This window comes from Ahaetulla prasina, chromosome 4 (assembly GCF_028640845.1).
Source record: "Ahaetulla prasina isolate Xishuangbanna chromosome 4, ASM2864084v1, whole genome shotgun sequence".
Classification (NCBI taxonomy): Eukaryota; Metazoa; Chordata; class Lepidosauria; order Squamata; family Colubridae; genus Ahaetulla; species Ahaetulla prasina.
In genome coordinates, this window is record NC_080542.1 from 115,037,838 (window position 1) to 115,063,734 (window position 25,897).

Consider the following 25,897-nt stretch of genomic DNA (forward strand, 5'->3'; position numbering starts at 1 on the left):
TAAGCACTCTATTAACTTAAATGTCACCAAAGAAATCCCCTGAAACAATGATCCAGTTTTAATAAAATTGCACTTTCAGAATCTGCAATTTCCTCCCCTTCGTTTTTTATGGAAGAAAACTTATTTTTGGTCTGGGTACAAAGCAGAAGTACATGTATAAGAAGAATCAATATGATAAGAAGAAAATTCTACAATCTCACCCATATATTTTTTAGCTCCTTTCAGAGAAATAAATCAGTTCTATGTTCATATGTATTACAGCCACCAATTTGCAAGCTGTTTGTCTTTTATTTCCCCCATGTCAGTTTTAATTGAACCACTAGAGGGTACCCTTTGTAAATTTCTGAAGTATATAATAAAATTCCCTTTGAAAATCTCAATGTTTGAAATACAGAAGAGTAAGCCTTTGCCATTGATAAATCATATTTCTCTTGCAAAATAACTTGATTTTCACCTTTAAAAATCTACAAGCAGTCTTGCAGGTTGTACAAGGAGAGCTATGTTAGTTTATAGCAGGGGTCTCCAACCTTAGCAACTTTAAGACTTGTGGACTTCAAGTCCCAGAATTCCTCAGCAAAGCTGGCTGAGGAATTCTGGGACTTGAAGTCCACAAGTCTTAAACTTGCCAAGATTGGAGACCCCTGGTCTTTAAAGAAAAATTATTAGAAAAGTTGCTTCCAGGCTTCTGATTTTGACAAGCATTTGTCAAATTCCATAGTAGAATTTTTAATTACATTTAATAATAGCTTTATGTTAGATTCCAATTATCATAGATAGCTAATGGCACATTCGTTTAATCAATACCCACTTTTGAGGAAGAAACTATGTTTTTGAGCATTTTGGAACCTGTTCCAGGCACCAGCTTAGGCACTTCAATATTTAGATCACCTTTTTCCAAGTTGGCATTTTCAATGATGAGCCCTGACACCTCCTAAAATGAACTTCCATTAAATCTGTAAACAATGATTGCTTTTTCATAATCTAAGTGGAGGAACGCCAAAGGAGTCATGGGCATAATAGAAAATAAATCAAGTACATGCAGGCAAATGTCCCAGAAACTGAATTTATTTTAAAGGTTATATCTCATTTGTTCTTCACTAAAGAGCAGCTCGGCAATAAAATCAGATTTACAAAGTGTGCTCAACCATCAGCAATAATCAACATCAAAACACTCCTCCCCCTCCTAAATTCCAAAACTCAGCAGAAGCAGAACATGCTAAAATATGCACAGACAAAAGGGAATGTAGAGCAGAAGGAAAAGCAACTCAGTATAATGAGAAAAAGATTTTTTTCCAACAGAAGGTCTTTTAAAGTGACAACATGACAACACTACTACAACTAATTGACTATACTGATGAAATGTCTGTACTAAAAAGGTCCTGCTGTTTAAATCACAGCCCTCCCATCGCAAGGAGATGATCAGGGAGGGAGAATCTAATTTTAGCTGCTGTTTAGTTACTTGGGGCTCAACTTTATTATCCAAAACCCCAAAAAACTAAAGAGGGAAAAATTGCCTACCTGAGCTTGAAAGTTAATTTAGTAATTAAAACTTGGTTCTATCAGAAACAAGCCAGCAAGCAACATTAATCTTATTTACGTGCAACACACTTATTTAAGTGTGAGAAAGACTGTTTCTAAAACAAGCCAGCAAAAGTTGATTTGTGATTCCTAATAAAGAATATGGATTATGATCAAAGAATCAATTATTGTAATATTATTACTGTAACAGTGGTGGGTTGCCTCTGGTTCGGACCGGTTCTATAGAAGGCTCCAACCCACTGACCTGAACATCATCAAAAGTGCATGCGCAGAAGAGCGTGCACACGGGCATGATGCAAACCGGTAATAAAGATAAGTAAAATCTACCCTGTACTGTAATATCTTCAAAAAAATACTGAAATAAAATTCCTCCTGCAAGTATAAGAAGTTAAAGTTACCTTCAGAGCGATGAGTATCCAACGGTGTCTGAGTTTCTTTGGAATAGGACACCACTTCCCGAGGCAAGAAGTCCACCTGGGTGATCTTGGAGATTCCAAGCTTGTGTAAACGGCGGCTAGAACAAACACACACAGTATTGAGGACTGAAACAAGCTTCCCCAAATCCTATGGGTGTCAGTTGTCCCAGGATGAGATTTCTTTTCCCTTGAGACCCTTGCTTTCTCTCTTGGTTTAGAGGGCAAAATAGTCATGCAAACCAGGGAAATAAGATTTGCATTCCAGGTTGCTTTGGAATGTTGCATCTAGCAAAGAGTTCCACAAACAGATACTGACCTCTGTAACAATTCAGCCTTTAAAAGAAAAGCATACTTTCTGTTTCTTCAATTCTTGTATGACCTTTTTATCTAGCAGTTTGAATAAAACACCATCATAAAGTATTATAAGAGGAATTAGAATCCTGTGACATTCATATGTTGCTAAACTGTAATTCCCAAGATACCAGGACACCAGACTATTGGTGAGGAGCACTGGGAGTAACATGTAGAGTTATCACAGGTTGACTACCACTGCTCTAAAAAATCAAACACATTATTTATTATAATGTACAATATGAATTCTTCATTACGCCTAGATGTCTTTCTTAGAATGCAAATAAACCAGTACTTACATTTTTAAGAGTATGCTAAAATCACTGTAGTGTTCTTCAAATCAGGGTACCTTGTTATATCATTCTTATAGGCTAACATTACATTCAGAAATAAACTCTTGCATATTAAATGGAGTTCCTTCTAAATTTACATTTCATTTATCCTGTTCATTATTTATACTCCAGAAATAATACATATTTATCTATGTCAAAGCAGGCAAACCTATGGAACATGTCATAAATACTCCCATAAAATAGCAAGTATAAGCATAAGCAACTAGGGGATGAGGCAACTGATGAAATAAGAATTAAAACATTATGACACAAACCCTGTGACTTATGCAACCGCACAATATGTTCTGTCACTACAATTTGTAGTAGCTGTTTATGGCTAGAAAGGTGGGAGTCATAAAATATATACAGAATCCAAACTGCTAGCATTGTACCAAATTGTCCCATTTGCTTATCATTAACTTTCCGCTTTTTGTTTTGCTAGACAAAACAGAAATATTTTCAAAAAAAGTTCTGAATTGTAGCTATGCATTTTATTTTATTTTTCCTACAAATATTTATGTAGCTGAAATAGTATACAAAGATTTTCTTGTGGATAATGCTAAGATCTGTTGACTTGCTCTACAACATTTTAACTTTTTAAGTTAAAAACTATCAGGACAGAAGTGATAGATCAATATTTTACATTAAATAACTAAAGAAGACTAACTACTGTCATTATTTATTGGCTGTAACTTCCAAAATAATCACACAAATAAGGTTGTATAAGAAGAAAAGAGAAAGACATTGATGTACTATATTAAAAGAATGTTGCTAGCAATGAACACAAAAGTAGGGAAAGTATTTGGCATGCTGATTACGTTAGAGAAATACATGGTGTTAGACTATATCCACATGCATGTTATAGTTTCCACGAACATGCTGCTTCAACATTCCATCTCCAGTGAAACAAAAAGAGGTCTACAGCCCCCAGAGTTCTGTGAAAGTAGATAACACAACTCCACATCTGAATAAATTTGGGGTGGCTCAGTAGTGACCCTTTCAGAGATGCTAACATTTTCTTAGCATAATATGGCCCCTCCCAAATTTTCAGAACTGAACAAACGATGTGGAAAGTTGAATAGAATTAAATAAAATTATTAAAATAACAACCACAACAATCAGGATAGAGAAGAGAAAAAAACCTACTTAGGAAGTCGGTTCATGCAATGAAGTCATACTATAACACAAAACAACAAGAGTGGACATATACCCAAGTTCAGAGTCAGACTGAAGCTGGAGCACTGAAGGGTCTGTGTCCCACTGCAGGGTCCTAGCCAGGTTTAATCAGCCGCACAGGACAAAGGAATGGGTGGGTGGAAAAGAAACACACAGAATTAACTGAAAGGATGAAGGGAAAGAAGTCACTTCATCACTTGCCATAAATATGTTGTACAGGCACAGAATACAGCTCCAAAACTACCATAGAAAAACACCTGGAGGATCACAGTGTTCTTTATCAGACAAGAGCAGGTAATTCAGTAAGACTGTTTGCCAAACTAACAAACGTTATACCAGCAAGTATTGAAGGCTTCCAATATATGACATTTGCCAAGCTATGCTTAATCACACATAATGAACATGATAGAATGAACTTCAGATATTTAATTACTGACCACTATTCATGAACAACTCCAACACAAAATAAACCTGATCAGATCCCCCACTTTGTTTTTGCAAAAGCAAACAAGTCAAAAGGGAAGTCTTTGCAACTAAGTGAGCACTTCAAATGCACTGGAGTGATGATGCCATTTGGTTATTCTAGAAAGAGCGTTCTGCAAGGAGAAACCAGTTGCTGCATGTTGATTGTACCACAGATGCAAAAAGTGGGGTAGTCAAAGAAACCTCAGAATGCAACCTTGGTGCTGTATGTATAGGACATTTTGCACATTCTGATTAAGGCATAATCAACACTGCCAGCAATGAGTTAAGAACTCTGAACAGATATAGTAGAAGAGCAGGCAAGTGGAATTCAGGCACTTAGCAGTTTTCCCACACTTACAACCACAAGGGCATTTCAAGTCTTCCACCTGCCTATCTCCCATCTCATTTATGGCCTTTGGCCCTTTTCCACCCCAGCTGACCTTTGCCATTTTCTAGCTCCTGGTTGCTGATAAGAGTGCCTGCTCTAGTTGCTGGGATAGGCTAGTTTAGCAATCCAAGGATTTCAGAGAATGGCTTTGCACTATAGAAAAGGTAGGGGGAGCCAAAACAACTCAAAGTCAGCCCAGGCCTGCTGCTGTGAACTCTTTGCAAACAGGTGCCTCAGGAGCTACTTGCAGCTTTTGTTTTCCATTTTTTTTCAGTACAAATCCAGCCATAGCAGGGCCTAGCAGTCAGACACACCTCGTTAGCAACAAGAGCAGGAAGATGGCAAAGATGATACAGGGTAGCAGAGAGCAGGGTGATAGGGATCTTGAACTGCAGAGTAGTGAGGGCAACTGGACTGGGGATGCGGCAGCTTCCAAAGGCATGGCAAGCATCCTAGGATTCTAAGGCTGCTCAATGCCCTGCAAAGCAGGAATGTTTGTGTGTTGTGGGGGGGAGAAGAAGGAGATAGGCAGGTGGGGCAGTTGGAGACAGTCCCTTATCTGAAGCTCTGGGCTGGAGGCACCAAGCCTGAAATGGCTTGAATAGGGGTGAGACTTTGACCAATGCCAAGTAAAATTTACCTAACAACAGCAATGTTGGGATTGCGGTCACTAAAGCGATGTGGTCATATCACATCTCATTTTATAACCTCCTTGCTTAGTGAATAAAATTCTGGTTCCAGTTATGGTCGTAAATCAAGGATGCCTTGTTTATGCTTCTGAACAAAATGTGGGCATTAATTCTGTGAATAGCCCAGTGTGGAAATTTATGATGATTATGGAAGAAGGGAAAAATACAATTTGAATAATGTGGATGTGATAAATGACATGTTGAGTTTGGCTCTTAATGGGATGTTTTGTATCTTTTGTAAGAAAAGCCTGGAAGAAAATTCAGAACTTTTTTTTACACTTCCAGAAGGGTCTGAAGCAAAGATTGTTATGACAGCAAATGACTCCAGGGTTTTTTTAAAATCTAGAAATCCAATAGCTATATATCATTTTGAATTCTATTTCATAAAGTATTTGTCTAATTTTCTTCAAAGATTGATGAAAGCTTCCATTATAAGTGTTTCTCAAGTAGGAACTTCAACTTCCAGAATTCCTGCAGCCAGCATTATAGCAATCAAGATTTAAAGGGTAATTATGTAATTTAAATTGAGGAGGTAATCAATAATTATCGGAATTGATAATTCTGACTGTTTCAGTAGCCTTTTACTTTGCATTAAGATAGCACATTGAACTGGCATTAGGATTTTTTATGGCAGAAACGGAAACATTTTGCAGCCAAAAGATACACCTGACCATTATGTGATGGGTTGTGGTCATACTAAATTTTTTTTAAATTTTTTATCAAATTGTAAATTGCTTCAATTACCAAAGTAAGTTTAAAAGTCTTATATTTTAGTATAACTCCATACAATAATGAAATAGAGAACACTAATGATACATAGCTACGCACTGGGGATTGTAACCAATACAAGACAATCAGGAATAAACTATCAAGGAACAGATCATTGCAATCTACTCCAAAGTCTCAATGAGGATACAGCTCATTGAGAATGTAGGGTAGTACAGCTGTAAAAAAAAAGCATATCTTTTACATCTCACAAGATGTCAACGCTTTACATCCAGGACAAAAACCTTGTGTGGTCAAGACAAAAGATAAAATATATTTAAATGTTAATAAAATTACTTTGATTATGTTCATGTATTTAAAAGAATGGTCTTTTTTCTCACTACAGTAATCTTTGGAAGGCTTCAAGGTACACACCCACACACAGTTACTAAATAATAATTGGGGCAGCTCTGCTTTGCACTGATTTACCTGGTAGATTCTCCCTACATATATCAGCATGTCCAGATCCAAAGGGATTGTTAGAAACCTTTCTTTGACTCCTTTCATAAATGTAAAGGAATTTTTTTTTCAACAGTAGCAAATCCTTCTGGGGAATTTTTTAGTCAAGAGTTGCTTAAACGATACTTTCCTTGTCATATTACATTTTTTTCCAAGTCTTTTAAAAACATTTCACTCTGACCAAATCCATGCTTATATTTTAAGAGTTTTGCTGTTCAAAAATCTCCCTTGGAAGTACAAATATAATCTGATGCTGAACATTGTTAATAAAATATACATTTCTAGGAGTAGACTAAGTATTGATATCCATAACTGTGTACTGAAACATATATTACTTATTTTTGTTTTCAAAACACCAAACCATTTTCAGTATAGTTTGCTATTTTTCTTCTCAGATATTCTGCCTTTTGAGCAATCAAATGTTTCAAGCTAGTTCTGATTTCTATACCCCAAGACAAACAAACTTTGTGCAACTTAGGATCACACTTTTTATTTATCATAGATCATAGCAGCAGTGGATGTAGAGCTGATGAAAGTTCTCGCCCTGATTTATTTTTTTTTAAAGTTTCTAAAGCTTATCAGTGATTAATTCACCTATTAGCTGCTGTTTTGGGGGGGGGACGTTTATGAACAAATGCAGGAGATGCAGTGGTCCAGTTATTGTGGAAAAAGGAGAACTGGAAATCTCTTGAGATTGTCCATCCCTGCTCTACTAGATAATTGAGATGGTTTTCAAGTACAGAGACTATACGTCTTTTATTATAAGGAATAGTGTTTTTCTTTAGAAAACTGTAATTTATTTTTCATAAACTCACTTATGTCCTTTATTTTGATCATTTAACTTTTCTCACACAAATGATATCACTAAATGCCCTGCCTTTCACAGTCCTATGAAAACTAGGGAAATACATTTACATACACTGAGATATTTTTATTAGAATATGCAGTTTTTCTTGGGTTTTGCCCTTGAGCTTTCCTTTGTAAGGCAAAGTTATAAAAATAAACTTTTTTTATCCTTATGAATCTCTTTCAGATTTGCCTCTTTTTCAAGTTTGTCTTTTATCATTCTTAAGAAAATATGGCCACAGAAATTTCAGGTCACTTTAAATGTGGCCCAATAGGCAGAAAATTGCCTACTTTGTTCAGTGGTTTCTGATACAGTAGTCCTAAATATTTGAATATTTTCTTTAAATTGTTTTAAATTTTGAGGACAGATGTCAATAAAAAGCACAAAAAATATTCTGATACGTAACAGATTTAAATAATAATAATAATAATAATAATAATAATAATAATAATAATAATAATAATAATAATAATAATAATAATAATAATAATTTAAAAAAAAGACATTTTGGAACAAAAAAATCTTCCCAATTCTAATTATTTATTGTTATATGACTTATTTTTTAAAGGAACTATCCTAAATATACTGTCCGTCAATATTTCTGTATAATACCACTAAAAATATATGAACCCAATAAAAGTAGTTCTCAATGAAATAAATAGATGCTGCAGGGGAGACCGTTCATTTCAATAAAACTTGCATTAAAGAAATTCCAAAAACCTTGGATCCTGGGTGCTCTGAGAATCAGAAACAGAACTGCAGCATATCAGGACTATAAATCTGCATGAACTTTCACTGAATACAGAAGGATTTCATTAATGACGTCAGCAGCATTAGAGTTTTTGAACCTGTACCAGAGCCGAAAGTAGTGAATCTCATGGGGCCACTTATACCAGAACATCCTGGATTACTTAGGAGAAAGAAAAAAATACATATAGCTTGCTTGTGGCACTCATTACTCCTTTGTGCTATCCACTTTAAAAGCGACAAGTTCCCCAAGTGACAAACAGTATCCCACTAGGGAGGATACCATTACAGTGTCATTAGAGAAAGAGATTGAGAACACAATCTTCAGCAGGAAAAAACAACTGAGGTTACTAAATGAACAGGATCGTCTTGAAGACTTGCCAGGGGCTTAAATCTCAGATTTTCTCTTGAAAGTACTGATTTCCAGCATTTAACCTATTTCTGAGTGCCTAAGGTTAATTACTATCTTCATAAATATTCCATTTTCCCATCTGATAATAGTCAGTCGGTTGCACAAGACATCAGCAGAGCACTTATAACCAAAATGAACAATAGAATCAAAACTTCAAGACTGACTCAGACAAGAAAACCAGATAGGAAGTGACAAGCAAATGTTGCCAAAAACAGAATGTGAAATGAACTGAAAGAAGCAAAGAGGGATACCAAATCTGTCTAGGAAGAGCAACAAACGATGGACAACTGTGTAAGAGAGAGCACTGTTTCCTGTCATTGGCAGACTTTAATTATCTCAGGAAGTGAGAGAAGTCATGCAGAAGCAAACAGGCCTCCAGAATACCCCATTATAAATAATTAAGGGGAAGTGTAGGCAACTTTACTAGTTTTGGGTGAAACCTCATTCCACTATATGGCCAAATGTTAGGGCATCTGTTTGATTTGGGAGTTCAAAATTCATATCTTAACTTTGAACCAGGTCCAGAAATAGACAACTAACCTGGACAGAAGCATGATATCATGCATAAAGAAGACAGCCCACATAAGAAAACACATGGGTATGTGTAGCTTAATTTCCTTATGACTTAGACTTGATGTTTAGCTCAAGATTAGGCAATCTGTGATCAGTAGTGGGATTTAGCCAGTTCGCACCACTTTGGGATATTGTGGTTAACTTTCTGAGCAGTTTGGCAAATTAGTTATTGGAAGAAATCATTAGGGCAGAGAACCAGTTGTTGAATCCCACCAGTGTCTATGATCCTCCTGCAATTAGCTCCCTAGTCTATAAAACCTATGGTGAAGGAAGCTAGGAACTGCCATTCACTAATATTTGAATGACTGTAGCTTTCTAATTTCTAATATAGTTCCATTTTGTTTATCATCACTGGGCAGCAGGTTTCCAAAATTTTAGGCAAAGATTGCATAGAGCTATGTATTAGAGATTTGCATATCAGTATTTTGTGTGTGGTATAGATGCATATTACTGAGATACAGTGATACATCATTTATAAATAGAAATGGCTGTGTTATATAATTGTTTTAAAAATGACTAAGATGCTTCTTTAAGCTTGGAAATGAGAAACTAGCTAATTTTAATTATGAGAGTTTGCTTGACTCTTCCATCTTCAAAATAGCTTTTTTCTATTTTAGGGGAGTAAATTATAACTGATCACAGTTATGAGAAAGGGCATTTTGTACCCATGCACAAGTATGTTATCTTTATATGTTCATTCCTAAATCTAATTAACCTAAAAGAGTTTCCCAGTTAAAACCACAGGCATGTTAACAATTCATTGGGAATTCTTTGGTTTCAGACATGATCAGGCATCATCATGTTTCAATGATTTTGACTTAGAATGCTGTTGAACACAGACAGTGAGATAATAAACTATTAATGATTCAACAAATTACATGAACTTAAGGTTTTCTTAGTAAGACATTGTTAAGCAACTATAAATTGGTATATGAAATCTAGTTTTCGGATTGGTAATCCATGGATCGTCTCTGGAAATCAACAATTCTTTAATCTTTTATTATTTCAAAAGCATTTTTGGTATTTTTGTCCAATACAATATTGTATATTATATCAGTTCACAACCTGGATAAAATCTAACCTGACTAGGAAACAAAATAAAACCAGACAAGGTTAATATTGTTTAACAGTTCCCTTCTATAAACCTCTGACCTGCAGATCACTGAGGATTTTAGAAGCAAAAGACCAAAAGACAGCAAGATGTAAAAAAAAAATATTTGGCACCGCAGTGCACCAAATGTATATAGAACTTTATTAAGAATTAGACTAGTCTTGTACAGGTAATAAATGAATTGTATGTACAAAATTTCTAAAGTTATAGTAATTAATTGAGAAATATTAATTGCAATATCATTCCAATAATCATCACATTTGTTTTCAACAAGCAACCAGAAAGAGCACTAAACTGTCACTGTAAGGGAATGGTTTAACTAAAGAAATACTGAACAAGATTTCTTGATATGATGACTTTAAAGCAATGTAAAGAAGACATGATGAAATGGCAAAATAATTAATTAAAAAATATACCTTCATCATTTCAAGCATCATAAACATTAATCTCCATTAAGGAAACAAAACATACCAGAAAGAGATGAGCAACTGAAATGGAGAAACTTTTTCTATTGTTATATATTTTCATGTTCATGCATATAAATTACTTTTTTTAAAAAACTTCCATATAAGTTCATGTTTCCCCGGAAATAAGCCCTCCTCCGAAAATATTTAAACACATGTGCAGCCGGTCTGGTTAGGGTTAGGGAGACAGAGCTGGAAATCAGGTAAGATAGAAAGAGAAGTCCCATCTTGCTCCACGCATCCCAAATAGAAAGACCTCCCCAAAAATAAGGCCAAGCGCTTATTTCATGGTTCAAAAGATATAAGATAGGTCTTATTTTTGGGGAAAGACGGTAGAAAGTTTAGGGATAAAATTAGGGATAAAATATAAAACAGAACATTTGAAAATGATACAAATTTTCAAACGTGGATTTTGCAAACAATATTTGTTAGCAAACATCTATTCCTTTGAGGTTCTGGCTTCCAGGACCATGCTAAAACATCCATGTGGCTTTTGTTATTCCATGTAGCATTTTTCATATATATTTCTCTATGGATATACAATAGAAAGAGTAAATTATACCACTGATGTCCTTGGGGCTAGTAGATGTCTCTACCTCTAAAAGAAAAGCAATCTAATTAAGGATTTCATGACTAGATTAATAAGTATGATAGCCACAAATCCTGCAACATATTACATTAATTAATATCAAGAACTAAAATTTTGGTTGGTAAGGTACCCTAGATAGCACCTTAGGGAATAGGAAAACCCTTCCCCTCTGAACTACTCTATAGCATAACAAACTTGTTAATGAGAAGCACAGAGAATGGAATTCCACCCTTCCTTGAGGAATGACAATATCAGCACACTTAATGATGCCACAAACTCCACATGCAAAATGGCTCATTAAGCTGAGGTCTGTGGCTTATGTAAACAGCAGACTTCCAAAACTAATTCCTTTTCCTAGGTCAAAGATACAGAGAAATAGAGGCTAATTTTATTTAGCCAAGTATAAATTGAGACAATTTTCAACTGCTAAAAGTTACATTGCACAGTTCTATCTGATGTATTCTTACATGGGAATAAATATGTGAATATTGGGTTTTACATTACATGTAGTTCTCAACTTATATCCAGAACTGAGCCCAAAACTTCTATTTCTAAATGAGGCAGTTGTTAAATGAGTTTTATTTATTTTATAATCTTTCTTGCCACAGTTGTTAATTACTGTAATTCCCCATTGACTTTGCTGCCAGAAGGTTGCAAAAAAGATCACATGACCCCGGGATACTGTAATTGTCATAAATATGACTCAGTTGCCAAGTTTCTGAATTTTGATCATGAAAGTGCTGCAACAGTTGTGTGAACAACAATCATAGTCACTTTTTTCACTGAGGTTGTAACTTCAAACGGTCACTAAATAAATTGTTGTAAATCAAGTAGTACCTGAAAGTGAAAACTTCGATAACACAAATGTAACACTGTAAAATGGGAGTGGGGATGTTAATCTTTCAGATGTATAATGCCTGTAGTTATACTTTCAAAAGAACCATAGACATGAATTTTTCCTGGAAAGAAATCAAACTAGCTTACTTTAAATTTTTTACCTTTGAATTTCATTACCTAAGTTTACAAACTGAAATTATACCAAACCTGCCTGCCTGTCTTTCTTTTGTGAAGAAAGTTCTACAAGCGTTCTAAAACTGGGGGGGAAATGCATGTCACATATGTATTAATTAAATCAAAGGTTATAAAAACAAAATATACCTTTTCTATTACTGTATTATGATAGAGGTTGCCCCAAAAAATGAATTAGAAGCATACTCTCTACATGGGGCTCCCCTTGAAGGGCATCCGGAGGCTTCAGTTAGTTCAGAATGCGGCTGCGCGGGTGATAGAGGGAGCCCCTCGTGGCACCCATGTGACACCTCTCCTGCGCAGACTGCACTGGCTACCTGTGGCCTTCCGGGTGCGCTTCAAGGTGTTGGTAACTATCTTTAAAGCGCTCCATGGCATAGGGCCGGGCTATTTACGGGACCGCCTGCTGCTACCGAATACCTCTCACCGACCCGTGCGCTCTCACAGAGAGGGACTCCTCAGGGTGCCGTCGGCTAGGCAGTGCCGTCTGGCGACACCCAGGGGAAGGGCCTTCTCGGTGGGGGCTCCCACCCTCTGGAACGAACTCCCCCCAGGACTTCGTCAACTTCCGGACCTCCGAACCTTCCGCCGCGAGCTTAAAACACATCTATTCATTTGCGCAGGACTGGATTAGATTTTTAGATTTTTAAATTTAGATTTTAATGGGTTTTATTATATATATTGTTCTTTTAATTATTTGGCTACATCAAATAAGTTTTTTAATGGATATTTTACTCTGTATTTATATGTATTTTTACTTGCCTGTGAACCGCCCTGAGTCCCTAGGGAGATAGGGCGGTATACAAATTTGAATAAATAAATAAATAAATAAATAAATAAATAAATAAATAAATAAATAAATAAATAATACTAAGCTCATGATATACATTTCCAATCCTATACAAGAATAAACAAACAAACCCCCAGATGCCATCCCCATATTATCATTAATGGTTGTGTTGCATCCAATTGTGAGACCTTGAGTTTCAGACAGACCACAGTGACTAAAAGCATAGGGAATCCAAAGTTAGATGGAGAATATACAAGTCTCTTTTCATTGTAATGCAAGTCCATTTACAACCAGATTTTCCTTACAAGTAATCTCAGCTAAGAGCCTTGATATTCCTATATTGTCTAAAGTTATCATTATATCTCTAGTCCTTTCATTGCCCCCTCATCACATGCCTAGCTCTCTGGCACTCAATATGGAGACCAAGTGGTCTCCCACTCCTGCCTGCAAACCTGCCAGTTTATCTGAGGTGGGTTTCATTTGTCTAACTACAGAGAGAATAATGACATCTTAGTTTTTGCTACCACTTCTGATTTATCTAATAGATCAATGGCGCTCTAGGACCGATGTGGAAAAAATTGTTTTGAACAGCACCACATGGAAGAATTGTTTTGAACAACACCACATGAAAGAAACAACTTATAGGAATCAATAGCAAAATGCTCTATTTCAGGAGATGGGAAGTTAATGGCAATGTTATTTATACTTTACGGAAAACCATAACCCTCAAAATGATTCCAAAGATCTGATGGAAGAGCACAAGACATCCTGATGCAGTCCAAAAGAAACACATTATAGAAAGGGAATGTGGGCAGTGAATTCATAATGTCACCAGAATCTGTGCAATGACATTTCAGTCCAGTTTTAAGAATAATTCAAAATAGTGCAAAAGGAATCCATTTTGCATCTTAAAAATTCCACATCTGCAACATCTATTAAAAATAGTAAGGGGATAATGGCAACAACCATACCAATTTATACCTTAAGATAACCCATAACCCATAAAACTATGCCAAAAATCTTGAGATGCTCAAGACATACTCTGTTAGGCTCATAGGACTTCCTAATGCCCTACATTGATTGGACAGCCATTCACCACAGGACATTCCTTAAAAAGCATTGTTCTTTCTTAACTCTTTAAAAGAAGACCATCCCCTGAATATCTATGAGCCAGATTTGAGTGACCTTCTCAGCAGCATGAGCTATATCCATAACCTGCTGGCTTTTCAGGAAGAAGAACAACATGAAAATAAAATTAATCATCACTATCATGCATCTTTCCCTGAACCAAAAATCTGTCCAAAAATTTATCTGAAAAGAAGATAATCAGTGAAAGTTATGCATAAAAATTAATTCTATAGTTATGTTTCAAAAGGTTTTATTTTGTATTGAGGAAATTAATGCACCCTAGAAATCTCATGTCAAAGAATAAAGGCAGGACAAATTTTATTTAAAAATTAGTACCCTGTTTCTCCCCCCCAAATAAGACATCTCCTGATAATAAGCTCAATCGGGCTTTTGAGCACATGGCAATAAGACCAAGCACTTATTTCAGGGTTCAAAAAATATAATACAGGGTCTTATTTTCGGGAAAACGCAGTAATTATAAAGTAGGATTATTATAAGAGGGATAGAATCAAGATCATGTGAAGTGTTAATACCATTTTATAATACCTTGGTAAGGCCACACTTGGAAGACTGCATTCAATCTTGGTTGCCACAATGTAAAAAAAATTTACATTGTATAGAGTACATCTTCTCTGTACTCTAGAAAGAGTACAGAGAAGAGCAACAAAGATGATTAGTGGACTGGAGGCTAGAACATAGGAAGAACGGTTGCAGGAACTGGGTATGTTTAGTTTAATGAAAAGAAGGACTAGGGGAGACATGATAGCAGTGTTCCAATATCTCAGGGTTTGCCACAAAGAATAGGGAGTCAAGCTATTCTTCAGAGCACCTGTGGATAGAACAAGAAGCAATGGGTGGAAACTAATCAAGGAAAGAAGCAACTTAGAACTAAGGAGAAATTTCCTGACAGTTAGAACAATTAATAACTGGAACAACTTGCCTGCAGAAGTTGTAAATGCTCCAACACTGGAGATTTTTAAGAAGATGTTGGATAACCATTTGTCTGAAGTGGTGTGGGGTTTCCTGCCTAAGCAGGGGGTTGGACTAGAAAACCTCCAAGGTCCCTTCCAACTCTGTTATTCTAAGGCAATGTAATTAACTGCTATATCAGTTAAAAATGCATGCATACAAAGGACCTCTGTGTTAGAAAACACAGTGAATGAATTCTGCTACTTTTTCTTCCATATTTTTTTTAAAACTGTTTAAAATTTAATGGATGAGAATATTGTTCTTCTAAAACAGAGAAGTGCTCAACATCATGCTAGGCCACAATATGGTTTGTTTGGTTTTGGCTTGGTATGTCATATAAATCCATGCAATTGTATCTTTTTCAACAATCATAATTAAATAGCCAGCAGTCTTTGTGCCCAAGTCAATATCAGCTTTTCAAAATACAGAACTTCAATGAAAGGAATCTCCTCTGACAATCTTCTAACACAGGATTCCACCTCTGCAACATGGGTATCCCAAGTAGAGGAGGGGAGGCAAGACGGGGAAGGGAGGACATGTGATAAAATGATTGCTATGACATGACATAAAAATGCAACGTTCAGGTAATCATTGACTTATGTTCAGTTGCTTAGTGACCATTTGAAATTGTAACAAACCTTTCCTGAGTTCCAAAGTTCCAACCGCCCCCAAGGAGTCATGTGACTGCATTTTGAATGCTTGGCAATCAGCCTGTATTTATATTTTTTTGCAGCGTCGTTAGGTCACGTGACAATTTATGACAATTTTGCTGGAAATGGGAGTTTACTTCCAGTTTTTGGCAAAAATGTCTCCACAATGACTAATGGGTTCATTTAACAACAACAGCATTCTTTAAACAAGTGCAGTGTTCATTTAATGACCCCCACAAAAAAGGCCATCAAAACGAGTCGGGTCACAATGACTCATTTTACACCCATCATGACTTATGACCATAATGGATAATCTCCATTAAAGTCATAAGTTTAGAACGGCCTCTATAGATCTGTATCATGACATATAACAAACACGAGCCATCATTCTGACATAATTTCATTTTGCGGCCTACGCTCTCTAAAACAGAGTGTTCAGTCACACAAGAATCATGGACAGAAATACATTTCCATAAAAATATCCTCAAGAGAAGTAGATAGCACATAAAGTGAGCATTTTATCTTACCTTCCTATAGGTCCCAAGTCTCCCGAATCTTGACTTCCAGCTTCACTGGGTGTGCTCACTGATTTCGGAGAGGGAGACATAGGGGTTGGGACTAAATAATGAAAATAACAGGTATCCCATGTTAAAACATGCAATGATTTCACTGATGTAGAGCACCGTCAAGAAAATTATGAACCGGGATCCAAATAATAAAATGATTGCGCATGCAGGAGGGTTTTAAATGGTGAAAAAAGGAGAAGAAAAGAAAGAAACCAGTCAGTTCTAAATATTTTTGCTAATTAAATTTTAGGGAAGTTTAAACTGGCCAATAAGCTGTGCTAATTATCAGGGCCCAATTTTTTTATATAAAAAAATTAAAAGTCAAGGTTGACTCCAAGTAGAACTGATTTTTTAAGCATGGGCAGACAGTTGGAAATTTATTTTTATAATTTTGTTTTTACCAAAGTTAGGGCTTAAATGTTTTTGTTGCTACTTAAAAACAGAATTATAATGGACAATTCAAAATATTACTGAGCAAAAAACTAAAAAAAAAAAAGCCTTATAATTTTCTATGTAAACAAGAACAAGTATATTTCAAGAAAGAAAAGATATTTTGGACATTTATTTGAATACTTGCAAAACAGAATAGCTTCTTGTTTCTTTAATATTCATTAGTGTAATACACTATAGCAGTGCTGGCGAACCTTTTTGGCACTGAGTGCCAAAATGGAAGTGGCCGCATGTGTGCGATGTGCATGCCTGAGACCAGAACAGCAGCAGCCAAGTGCGCATGCGCACATCAGCAAGATGATCTTCTGGTTTCCAGCATGCATATGCGCACTGGCCACCTGGTCTCCTGGTTTCTAGCAGACCAGTTGGCCAGCACGCATGTGCATGCCGGGAAGATGATCTTCCAGTTTCCGACTGTCCCGCGCATATGTAGACCAGCTGGTTGGTGAGCACGCGCATGCTGGAAACCGGAACAGCAGCTGCCTGATGTGCATGCACGTGCCGGGAAGATGATCTTTCGGTCTTCCGGTTTCTGGTGCACATGTCAGGAAGATAATATTCCAGTTTCTGACGTTCCCGTGCATGTTAAGACCAGCTGGCCGGCATGCCGGAATCCAGACGAGCAACGGGTGATGGCTCGCGTGCCCTGAGAGATGGCTTTGCATGCCAGTTCGAGGCTCTATAATTTTCTGCTCAGATTGGTTGTTTATGGTAAATAATTCCAGCAGAAATGAATTCCTAGTGAGTTTTTTTTTCTTTTTCTTTTCAGCCTCATTTAACTTATTTGGCATTTTTCTTCCAGCACAATAAAATGTTATTTCTGATCCTCTACAAAAATCTCAGACTTTTCTGCAAAAAATACCAAGGGGATTCCATAGGGACTACTAGATCTTTGTGATGTTATAATCCCCAAGCAAATTCTGGCTTTTGAAGCTAGTATGGACAATTAGTCATCCCCTCCCCCCACCTCCAAGTCAGCTCAATGGGTGTTCTAAAATGGTTTGGTTAAAGCCTGCAATCAGCATTTATTAAAGTTCCCTTGCATTGACCCTGTATATACCAATTACTTTTAAATTTGTTATAATGCTGATGTAACCAAGATAAAAATAACCAATGCCTACTTTTAATTTACATGTAGAATCTAAGAAGAACAGAGGATCAATTCTGGACCAGTATAAAGTGGAAATACAAAAAGGCAGAATTGGAGAAGATAAAAGGGATTTTCTTTGATTGGTTATTTGTCAAGTATATATGTCTATCTGGGCAGCGTATAGTAATGGTATGCTGTACCAGTGAAAATATCTTAATTAATTTCTCTAGTATACTTTACTTATTTTCTACCACCTGGATGCAAAAACTGTTAAACTAAAATGATAATATATTTTTTTCAAAGCCTTCAGATAAGTATTTTTAAACGAAGGTACATTCTTTTGATTTGAACTTGACATTTGTAGTTTTCTTGGCAAGAATAAACAAGTAGATTTCTTCCAGGATGGGGTGATGTTTGTTTTTTGATTCTGAAATCTAACTTAAGCTTTTGAATTTGCTGATGATCTCCCATCTCAGAATCAATCAGATTCAAAACTGCTTTGTTTTCAAGATCTGCCAAGGTCAGTTAAATGCTGCCACCTGCTGTGGATGATCAAACATGAATATAAATCAGTATTTGGATAGAATTATGACTATTTTAAGAACTTCAACTAGAGTCCCAAAACTAATCTAATTGGAAGAAACATTTGACCAAGTTTTCCCCAGGTGTACAATATTAAACCATCTTGGTCATAGGATTGTTTTCCATGATTTAATTTAGTAAATCTCTAGGCTGGAAGGAACGGAACTTTTTATATCAAATATATAAATTAAAGATGAACTATAGTTTTTTTTTTCTTTTTCTTTTCAGCCTCATTTAACTTATTTGGCATTTTTCTTCCAGCACAATAAAATGTTATTTCTGATCCTCTACAAAAATCTCAGACTTTTCTGCAAAAAATACCAAGGGGATTCCATAGGGACTACTAGATCTTTGTGATGTTATAATCCCCAAGCAAATTCTGGCTTTTGAAGCTAGTATGGACAATTAGTCATCCCCTCCCCCCACCTCCAAGTCAGCTCAATGGGTGTTCTAAAATGGTTTGGTTAAAGCCTGCAATCAGCATTTATTAAAGTTCCCTTGCATTGACCCTGTATATACCAATTACTTTTAAATTTGTTATAATGCTGATGTAACCAAGATAAAAATAACCAATGCCTACTTTTAATTTACATGTAGAATCTAAGAAGAACAGAGGATCAATTCTGGACCAGTATAAAGTGGAAATACAAAAAGGCAGAATTGGAGAAGATAAAAGGGATTTTCTTTGATTGGTTATTTGTCAAGTATATATGTCTATCTGGGCAGCGTATAGTAATGGTATGCTGTACCAGTGAAAATATCTTAATTAATTTCTCTAGTATACTTTACTTATTTTCTACCACCTGGATGCAAAAACTGTTAAACTAAAATGATAATATATTTTTTTCAAAGCCTTCAGATAAGTATTTTTAAACGAAGGTACATTCTTTTGATTTGAACTTGACATTTGTAGTTTTCTTGGCAAGAATAAACAAGTAGATTTCTTCCAGGATGGGGTGATGTTTGTTTTTTGATTCTGAAATCTAACTTAAGCTTTTGAATTTGCTGATGATCTCCCATCTCAGAATCAATCAGATTCAAAACTGCTTTGTTTTTTCAAGATCTGCCAAGGTCAGTTAAATGCTGCCACCTGCTGTGGATGATCAAACATGAATATAAATCAGTATTTGGATAGAATTATGACTATTTTTAAGAACTTCAACTAGAGTCCCAAAACTAATCTAATTGGAAGAAACAATTGACCAAGTTTTCCCCAGGTGTACAATATTAAACCATCTTGGTCATAGGATTGTTTTCCATGATTTAATTTAGTAAATCTCTAGGCTGGAAGGAACGGAACTTTTTTATATCAAATATATAAATTAAAGATGAACTATAGTTTTTTTTTTAAAGTGAAAACTCTCAATCACATTTAATTAGGCAGTGAAGGATTAAGATAAAGAAAAAACAGGCCAATTAGAGCTAATCTTCACACAACTACAGTCAAAAATATAACTTTTGACAGTGGCTATTTCGTGTTTAAATGTATATAGGTAGTCCTCGATTTACAACCAATTGCTTAGCAACCATTTAAAGTTATGACAACCCCTGCCCAAAAAGGTACTTAAAACCCCATTTTGAAGTTCCAATGACTTCCCCCCATGATATGATTGCATTTTGGATGCTTGGCGACCTGATCACATTTTAGCTGTTTGCAGCATCTAGCACTCACATGACTAAAATTTGTTAAAAAAAAAAATTCTGGAAACCAGTGTTTACTTCTGATTTCTGGCAAAAAAACCACCCATTGGCTAAAATGGGTTTTGCTCAATGATTGCCATGTTCACTTAATTATCACAGCAAAAAAAGGTCATAAAGTCAGGTAGTCATGTGGTAACCCACGTAACAACCAGCAAGACTTATAATCATAATTCCAGGCTCAATTGTGGTTATAAGTTGAGGAGAACCTGTATTTCTTCTGATTTAGCTAATTTTGCTAAACCATTCACATATGTTGGCAGAGACACCAGTGAAGCAGCCTGGCCACAGTTTGATTTCCAAAACTTTACACATATTCTCACCATGAACTGTTATCCGAATAAACCAGGGGGGGGTGGAATACAAGTCATTATCCGCCAATTCTGCTTCTTGGTTCTATTAGTCATGCTAGTAGAAGGTGAGTTCTGGTTTGCAAAAAATATCGTCAAGGAAACCATGGCTTTAAAACAGTATTTCTCAAGCCTAGCAACTTTAAGATGTGTGGTCTTCAGAATGCCCCAGGCCACATCGGGTATTCTGAGAGCTGAAATCCATATAATTTAAAGTTGCAGCATTTGAGGAATACTGCTTTAAAGTCTGTGGAAGGATCAAACTATTTAATAATATTATCCAAGACCTTTTTAGATTGTGCTCAGTGTTTTCTGTGGGAATGAGAGAAGCAAGAGGCAAAATGATGGAACCAATGTTGCAGCATCATAACACAACCCTACTCATTTTTGTTTGTGCATTGTGATGTTGTAGGCACACACAAAAACGGCACAACTTGTGGCACACTGCTGCAGCATTGTTTCCATCTTGTTCAAGAACAACAAAAAATGAAGAGGGAAAATGTATACTGAACAAAATCCAAGTGAACCAACTAATAAAGTTCTTTTGTTTTATAATTTATGTATATACATTTTTATTCTTTGGTGCCATAAGTAAATCTATCTTGAAAGTGGCAATTTTTATAAATAATTTAAACCCTGTTCCAAGAAGGATGGAACACAAGCTTCTAATGGTGTAGCTGCGGTATATGAATGACAACTATGCTGGCATACAAAGCTGACATTCAACAAGGAAGGGGATGAGAATTGCTATCAACAAGCCATACAATCACGTATTACATGATGTATAATCCACATAGATTTCATCACAGACACATCAAGACAATAAAAGCTAATCATGCAGTAATTAAAATAATGCATGAATGTTACAGAAACTGAAAAATATTAATGGATCTATTAAGAGTACCTAGAGGAGGTTCTGGGGAAATACCAATGCTTTGCAGTAAAGCTTCAGTCTCTCTTCTCTTGCGATCCAGATCAGAATCTTCCTGGGGTGGTTCCTTCTTCTGCTGAGAATCTGCCTGAATTAATAGTAATGAAGAATTATTCAGAGAATTCAAATAAATAAAATGATTCACAGACAAACGGTAGCTTCTCCTCCAGGAGAAGAAGCAGGTTCAGCGGTGGGATTTTCAATAGAACTGCAGAGTAAGCAAAAAAAAGATGATCATCCTAATTTCTATATATTGTTTTTAAAGGAAAAACAAGGCACTTTAAATGCATTTGTGCATTTAATACACTGCAAAGAGAACCACCACCCCATAAAACACATGTTTTGTATACGACTATCTCCAGCTTCTTTAAACAGGAGTATATTTGCCCCCTTCAACTGAAAAAGTATGGTGGACACTTCCCAATTACAATCTTGGCTATTTTGCTCTGCCAGCAGGTCTTTTTATTGCTGTTTTAACATAATCACACAACACCAATAGAATACCAAGCTAGGTACCAAATCGGTCTAGATTTCATCTGTATTTTAAGATGGTAACTGTAATCTTTGCATCTCTATTGCTGTTGTATAGATAGAAAAGTGAGATTAGTATTTTCCTAAATAAGAAATATCTGAGCATGTAAGAAACTGTCCAACTGTTTGTTGGAGCTCTGGCGAAATCTCGCTCAGTTCTGCATGCAACACATGGAGCAGAAGCAGTTCTCCAAGGCTGCAAATGGATGTTTCTCTCCACCCATCTTTAACTGCACAGCATATGGGCAGGTCATATAGTATCTTCTAGATCAGTGGTAGTCAACCTGGTCCCTACCACCCACTAGTGGACATTCCAGCTTTCATGGTGGGCAGTAGGGGTTTTGTCCAATACTGAAGCACTTTCCTTTTTTTAAATTTAATTGACTTTTTAAAAAAAATTCATAGCATTATTTAAAAACATTTTCATTAAGTTTTCATAATTTATGCTTCTGTGTATGCAAAGTATAAATAAAAAGACAGATTTAACTACAGTAAGTTGTTTTATAAAGATTTATTCTGCCAAATTTAGCGAAAGTCCGATATATTTGGTAAGCAATTATTATTATATGCTTTAACTTGCTGTAACTCTGCTTTATAAATTTTATAAAGTAAAGTTACTTCCCTACTTTATAAACCACCATTACGTAGAACTGGTGGGCGGTTAGAAAATTTTACTACTGACAGAGATACAAAAGTGGGTGGTAGGTATAAAAAGATTGACTACCCCTGTTCTAGATCATCCAATCATTGCTGGGCCTATAATGTATCAATTAAGTCAAGCTTTATATCATTTAAACATGTTGGGTGAGGCTAGAAGATCCTTTAAATCATTAATGATGAAAGGTACTGCCTTCTTATCATACATATCCATATGTGATATTTGTGTGAATGTGTGAAAGAGATAATCACGTACATGGATGTGTAATCATAGGATTTTTATCTGCATTAAAATGCTTATATATTAAGAAGTATCCTGATTTAACTTCCCACCTAAGACTCTTGGCTGTAAACCGCCCTGAGTCCTTTGGGAGAAGGGCGGTATAGAAATTTAAATAATCAATCAATCAATCAATCAATCAATCAATCTTATAAAATTCACACTATCTCAAAATGTCCACTGTTTCAAGATCATCACCATTACAAGTACATTTATTTATTTATTTATTTATTTATTTATTTATTTATTTATTTATTTATTTATTTATTTATTTATTTATTTATTTATTTTTCACATTTATATACCGCCCTATCTCCCTAGGGACTCAGGGCGGTTCACAGGTTCTTACTTCACATTACAGGTTCTTTCTTTCTTTGAGAAAAAACATTTTTTAAATCTACCACATAGCATATCTGATAACAACGCATTTAATTTGGCTCTTGAAAAGGCTATTCTGTATTTTCCAAAATATAAGTTATTCAAATATTTAGGGAATTGTAAAATATATCTATAATTAATTCCCTTATAATATCCAAAGGGTAACAGGTATTTTTTACTGTAACTATTGTTGACAAAAAGAAAAATATCATCATTTAATGCTTCCATGATTTTGTATGAAAATGAATTTCACTGTCAATTCTTATCTCTATTTTAAAAATTAAAAAGGGAGGAGCATAATTTTTTTAATTAAAAATTCCCATGCACATTCTCTAGGATATACCAAATGATATATCACATTAAAAGAATAAAACAGTATCTTAAAGCCAGGAGACCAACAATGCAACAATAATTACGGTATCATTTATTTTGCTGAAGAACAGTAAATGTACATTTGCTACCTTAGCAACCAAACTAGCCAGCCATAAAATGAGAGAGGGAGATACAGATTGCAATTGAATTTTTAATTATGTTTTAGATATAGACAGACAGACAGACAGACAAATTATATGTCTTCACAAATAAACAATTCCATTTCAAGCCACAACTATTTTGAAATTATCAACAGCTTTTTATACTTATACACCAATTATAATCAATGCCAGCTTATTTCCCTGTTTAATCAGGACACCCCCCCCCAAAAAAAGCTAGACACAATATAGATCTGCAAAGCAAGAAAAAGAAGCTAAACACTTCTGTATTATAGGTCTGCAAAGTTTAAGCAATGAAAGAACAATCAATAGGTTCTCAACCAAATTAAAACTGGCCATTGTTAGGGTTCATACTAGGCATGGTGATATATCAAAACACTTAATCTTACTGAGAGGAGAAGTTCACAGAAAGCCACAAGTAAGATGCCATTTGCTTAGGCAAGATAGAATCCAAATACCTTATATACAGATGATCATTTTATTTCAGATAACCAACATTATGTCCTATATTGTAGATCAGGGGTGTCAAACACACGTCGTCATAGTGGGGTCACATGACGTATTGGAACTTTTCCTCCCTTCCTAAACTGGATGTGGGCATGGCCAACGCATGACGCATCCAACCTGCGGGCCAGGAGTTTGATAGCCCTGTTGCAGACAAATAGTCTTTTTGTCTCACCTTTTCAAGCAAACAGAAATTTGGTCAGATACTTCCCATCCTGACAGTGGGAGACATCTGCTTAATAGTTACACAATCATTTTGTCTACCGTAGCTTGAGTCCTGCTTTGCTACTTCAGCCCTTACATTAGCTGTCTTTTGGCAATTCTCAGCAAGCAAAAACCTACATACTTTGGGGATAGATACAAGTTATGGACTAAAAAGAAATAAATATGCTTATCAAAGTTCAGGGAATTACGAGAAGGAGAGCACAACATATAAGATGGATGGAAAGCATCAAGAGGAGGACGACTTCCGGTGTCCAGAGGCAACGGTCGTCTGGAGGCTTCTCCTGCCTCCAGTGCCCGAATCCGGCCGCCGCCGAGGCCCCCAGGGGCCAGGTGTTCCGAAAAGGACACCTGCCGCACGGACGGCTCGCCAGGGGTCTCCCAGCCGACATACAGGACTGGGGGGACCGATGCTGGCGGCCCCTAGGCTCGGCGGGGTTTGAGGCCACGGCCACGGCCATTACTTTGGTCGCCGCTAGCAAGCCCGTGACACCGGGCTTTGGATTTATAACTGCAGCAGCCTGGTGGTGAACAGGAGCGGAGAAGAATTGAGGAATGGAGAAGGGAAGGGATATCGGTAACGCGAGTGGAGTGCTCCGGAGTGCGGGGGTTTTTCCCGCGGCTGGAAGGAGAGCACAACATATAAGATGGATGGAAAGCATCAAGAGGTGACAGGACTGACATTGTACCAGACTGTATTTCTTTTCTATTTTCTCTGTTATGAAAAAAATATAAATTCAAAAGAGACGTAAGTAAAAAGTAGGAACAATGCCTTAACAGATATCACATACATTTACCTCTTTCTTCTTCTTTCCGTTTCTTCTCCTCTCTTATCTGAGCCAATCTCTGTTTTTTACGTTCCAGCTCTGCTTTTAAGTCACTCTTGTCTGACATGATGATTCACTGGTTAGGGAGTAAAAACAGAAGATATCAGTGTTCTGAACCAAAAAGAAGTAATTTTTTTTAACCTCCAAATATTGATTGGCATCTAGAGTGGGAAAAGGAGAAAGGAGAAAGAGTTCTGATGTGATTGAAAGAATTCCTTGATAATAGCCTAATTATATTGTGCAATGGTAAACAAATAAATAAAATAAAAATATGTGCCACTGAACCAGTATCGACTCAAGTATGACTATATAGATTTTCTCCATATTCCTCCAATCACGTATGGTTTAACTGTGACTATACAGACGATCAGTATTACTTTAGCAATGAAGAACTGTGTTTCTAACTAACTTCTTTCCCCCCCACTCAACCTGTAACTTAATTCCCACTCCG

General features: G+C 36.1%; 1 protein-coding gene across 4 annotated transcripts in view; it reads right to left on the reverse strand.

Annotated features, from left to right (window-relative positions):
• The window catches only part of DYNC1I1 (dynein cytoplasmic 1 intermediate chain 1), a 223,585-nt gene that overhangs the window by 188,824 nt on the left and 8,864 nt on the right, over positions 1–25,897 (reverse strand). The window contains exons 3-6 of one of the 4 annotated variants that reach the window (XM_058183264.1): positions 21,530–21,644; positions 16,417–16,474; positions 3,849–3,908; positions 1,938–2,053 (exon numbers count right to left, since the gene is read on the reverse strand). In XM_058183264.1, the coding sequence (XP_058039247.1) occupies positions 1,938–2,053; positions 3,849–3,908; positions 16,417–16,474; positions 21,530–21,644 (349 nt within the window). Of the gene's footprint in view, positions 1–1,937; positions 2,054–3,848; positions 3,909–16,416; positions 16,508–21,529; positions 21,645–25,897 lie in introns of all 4 variants that reach the window. The other 3 variants (XM_058183263.1, XM_058183266.1, XM_058183265.1) reach the window with 3 other exon arrangements.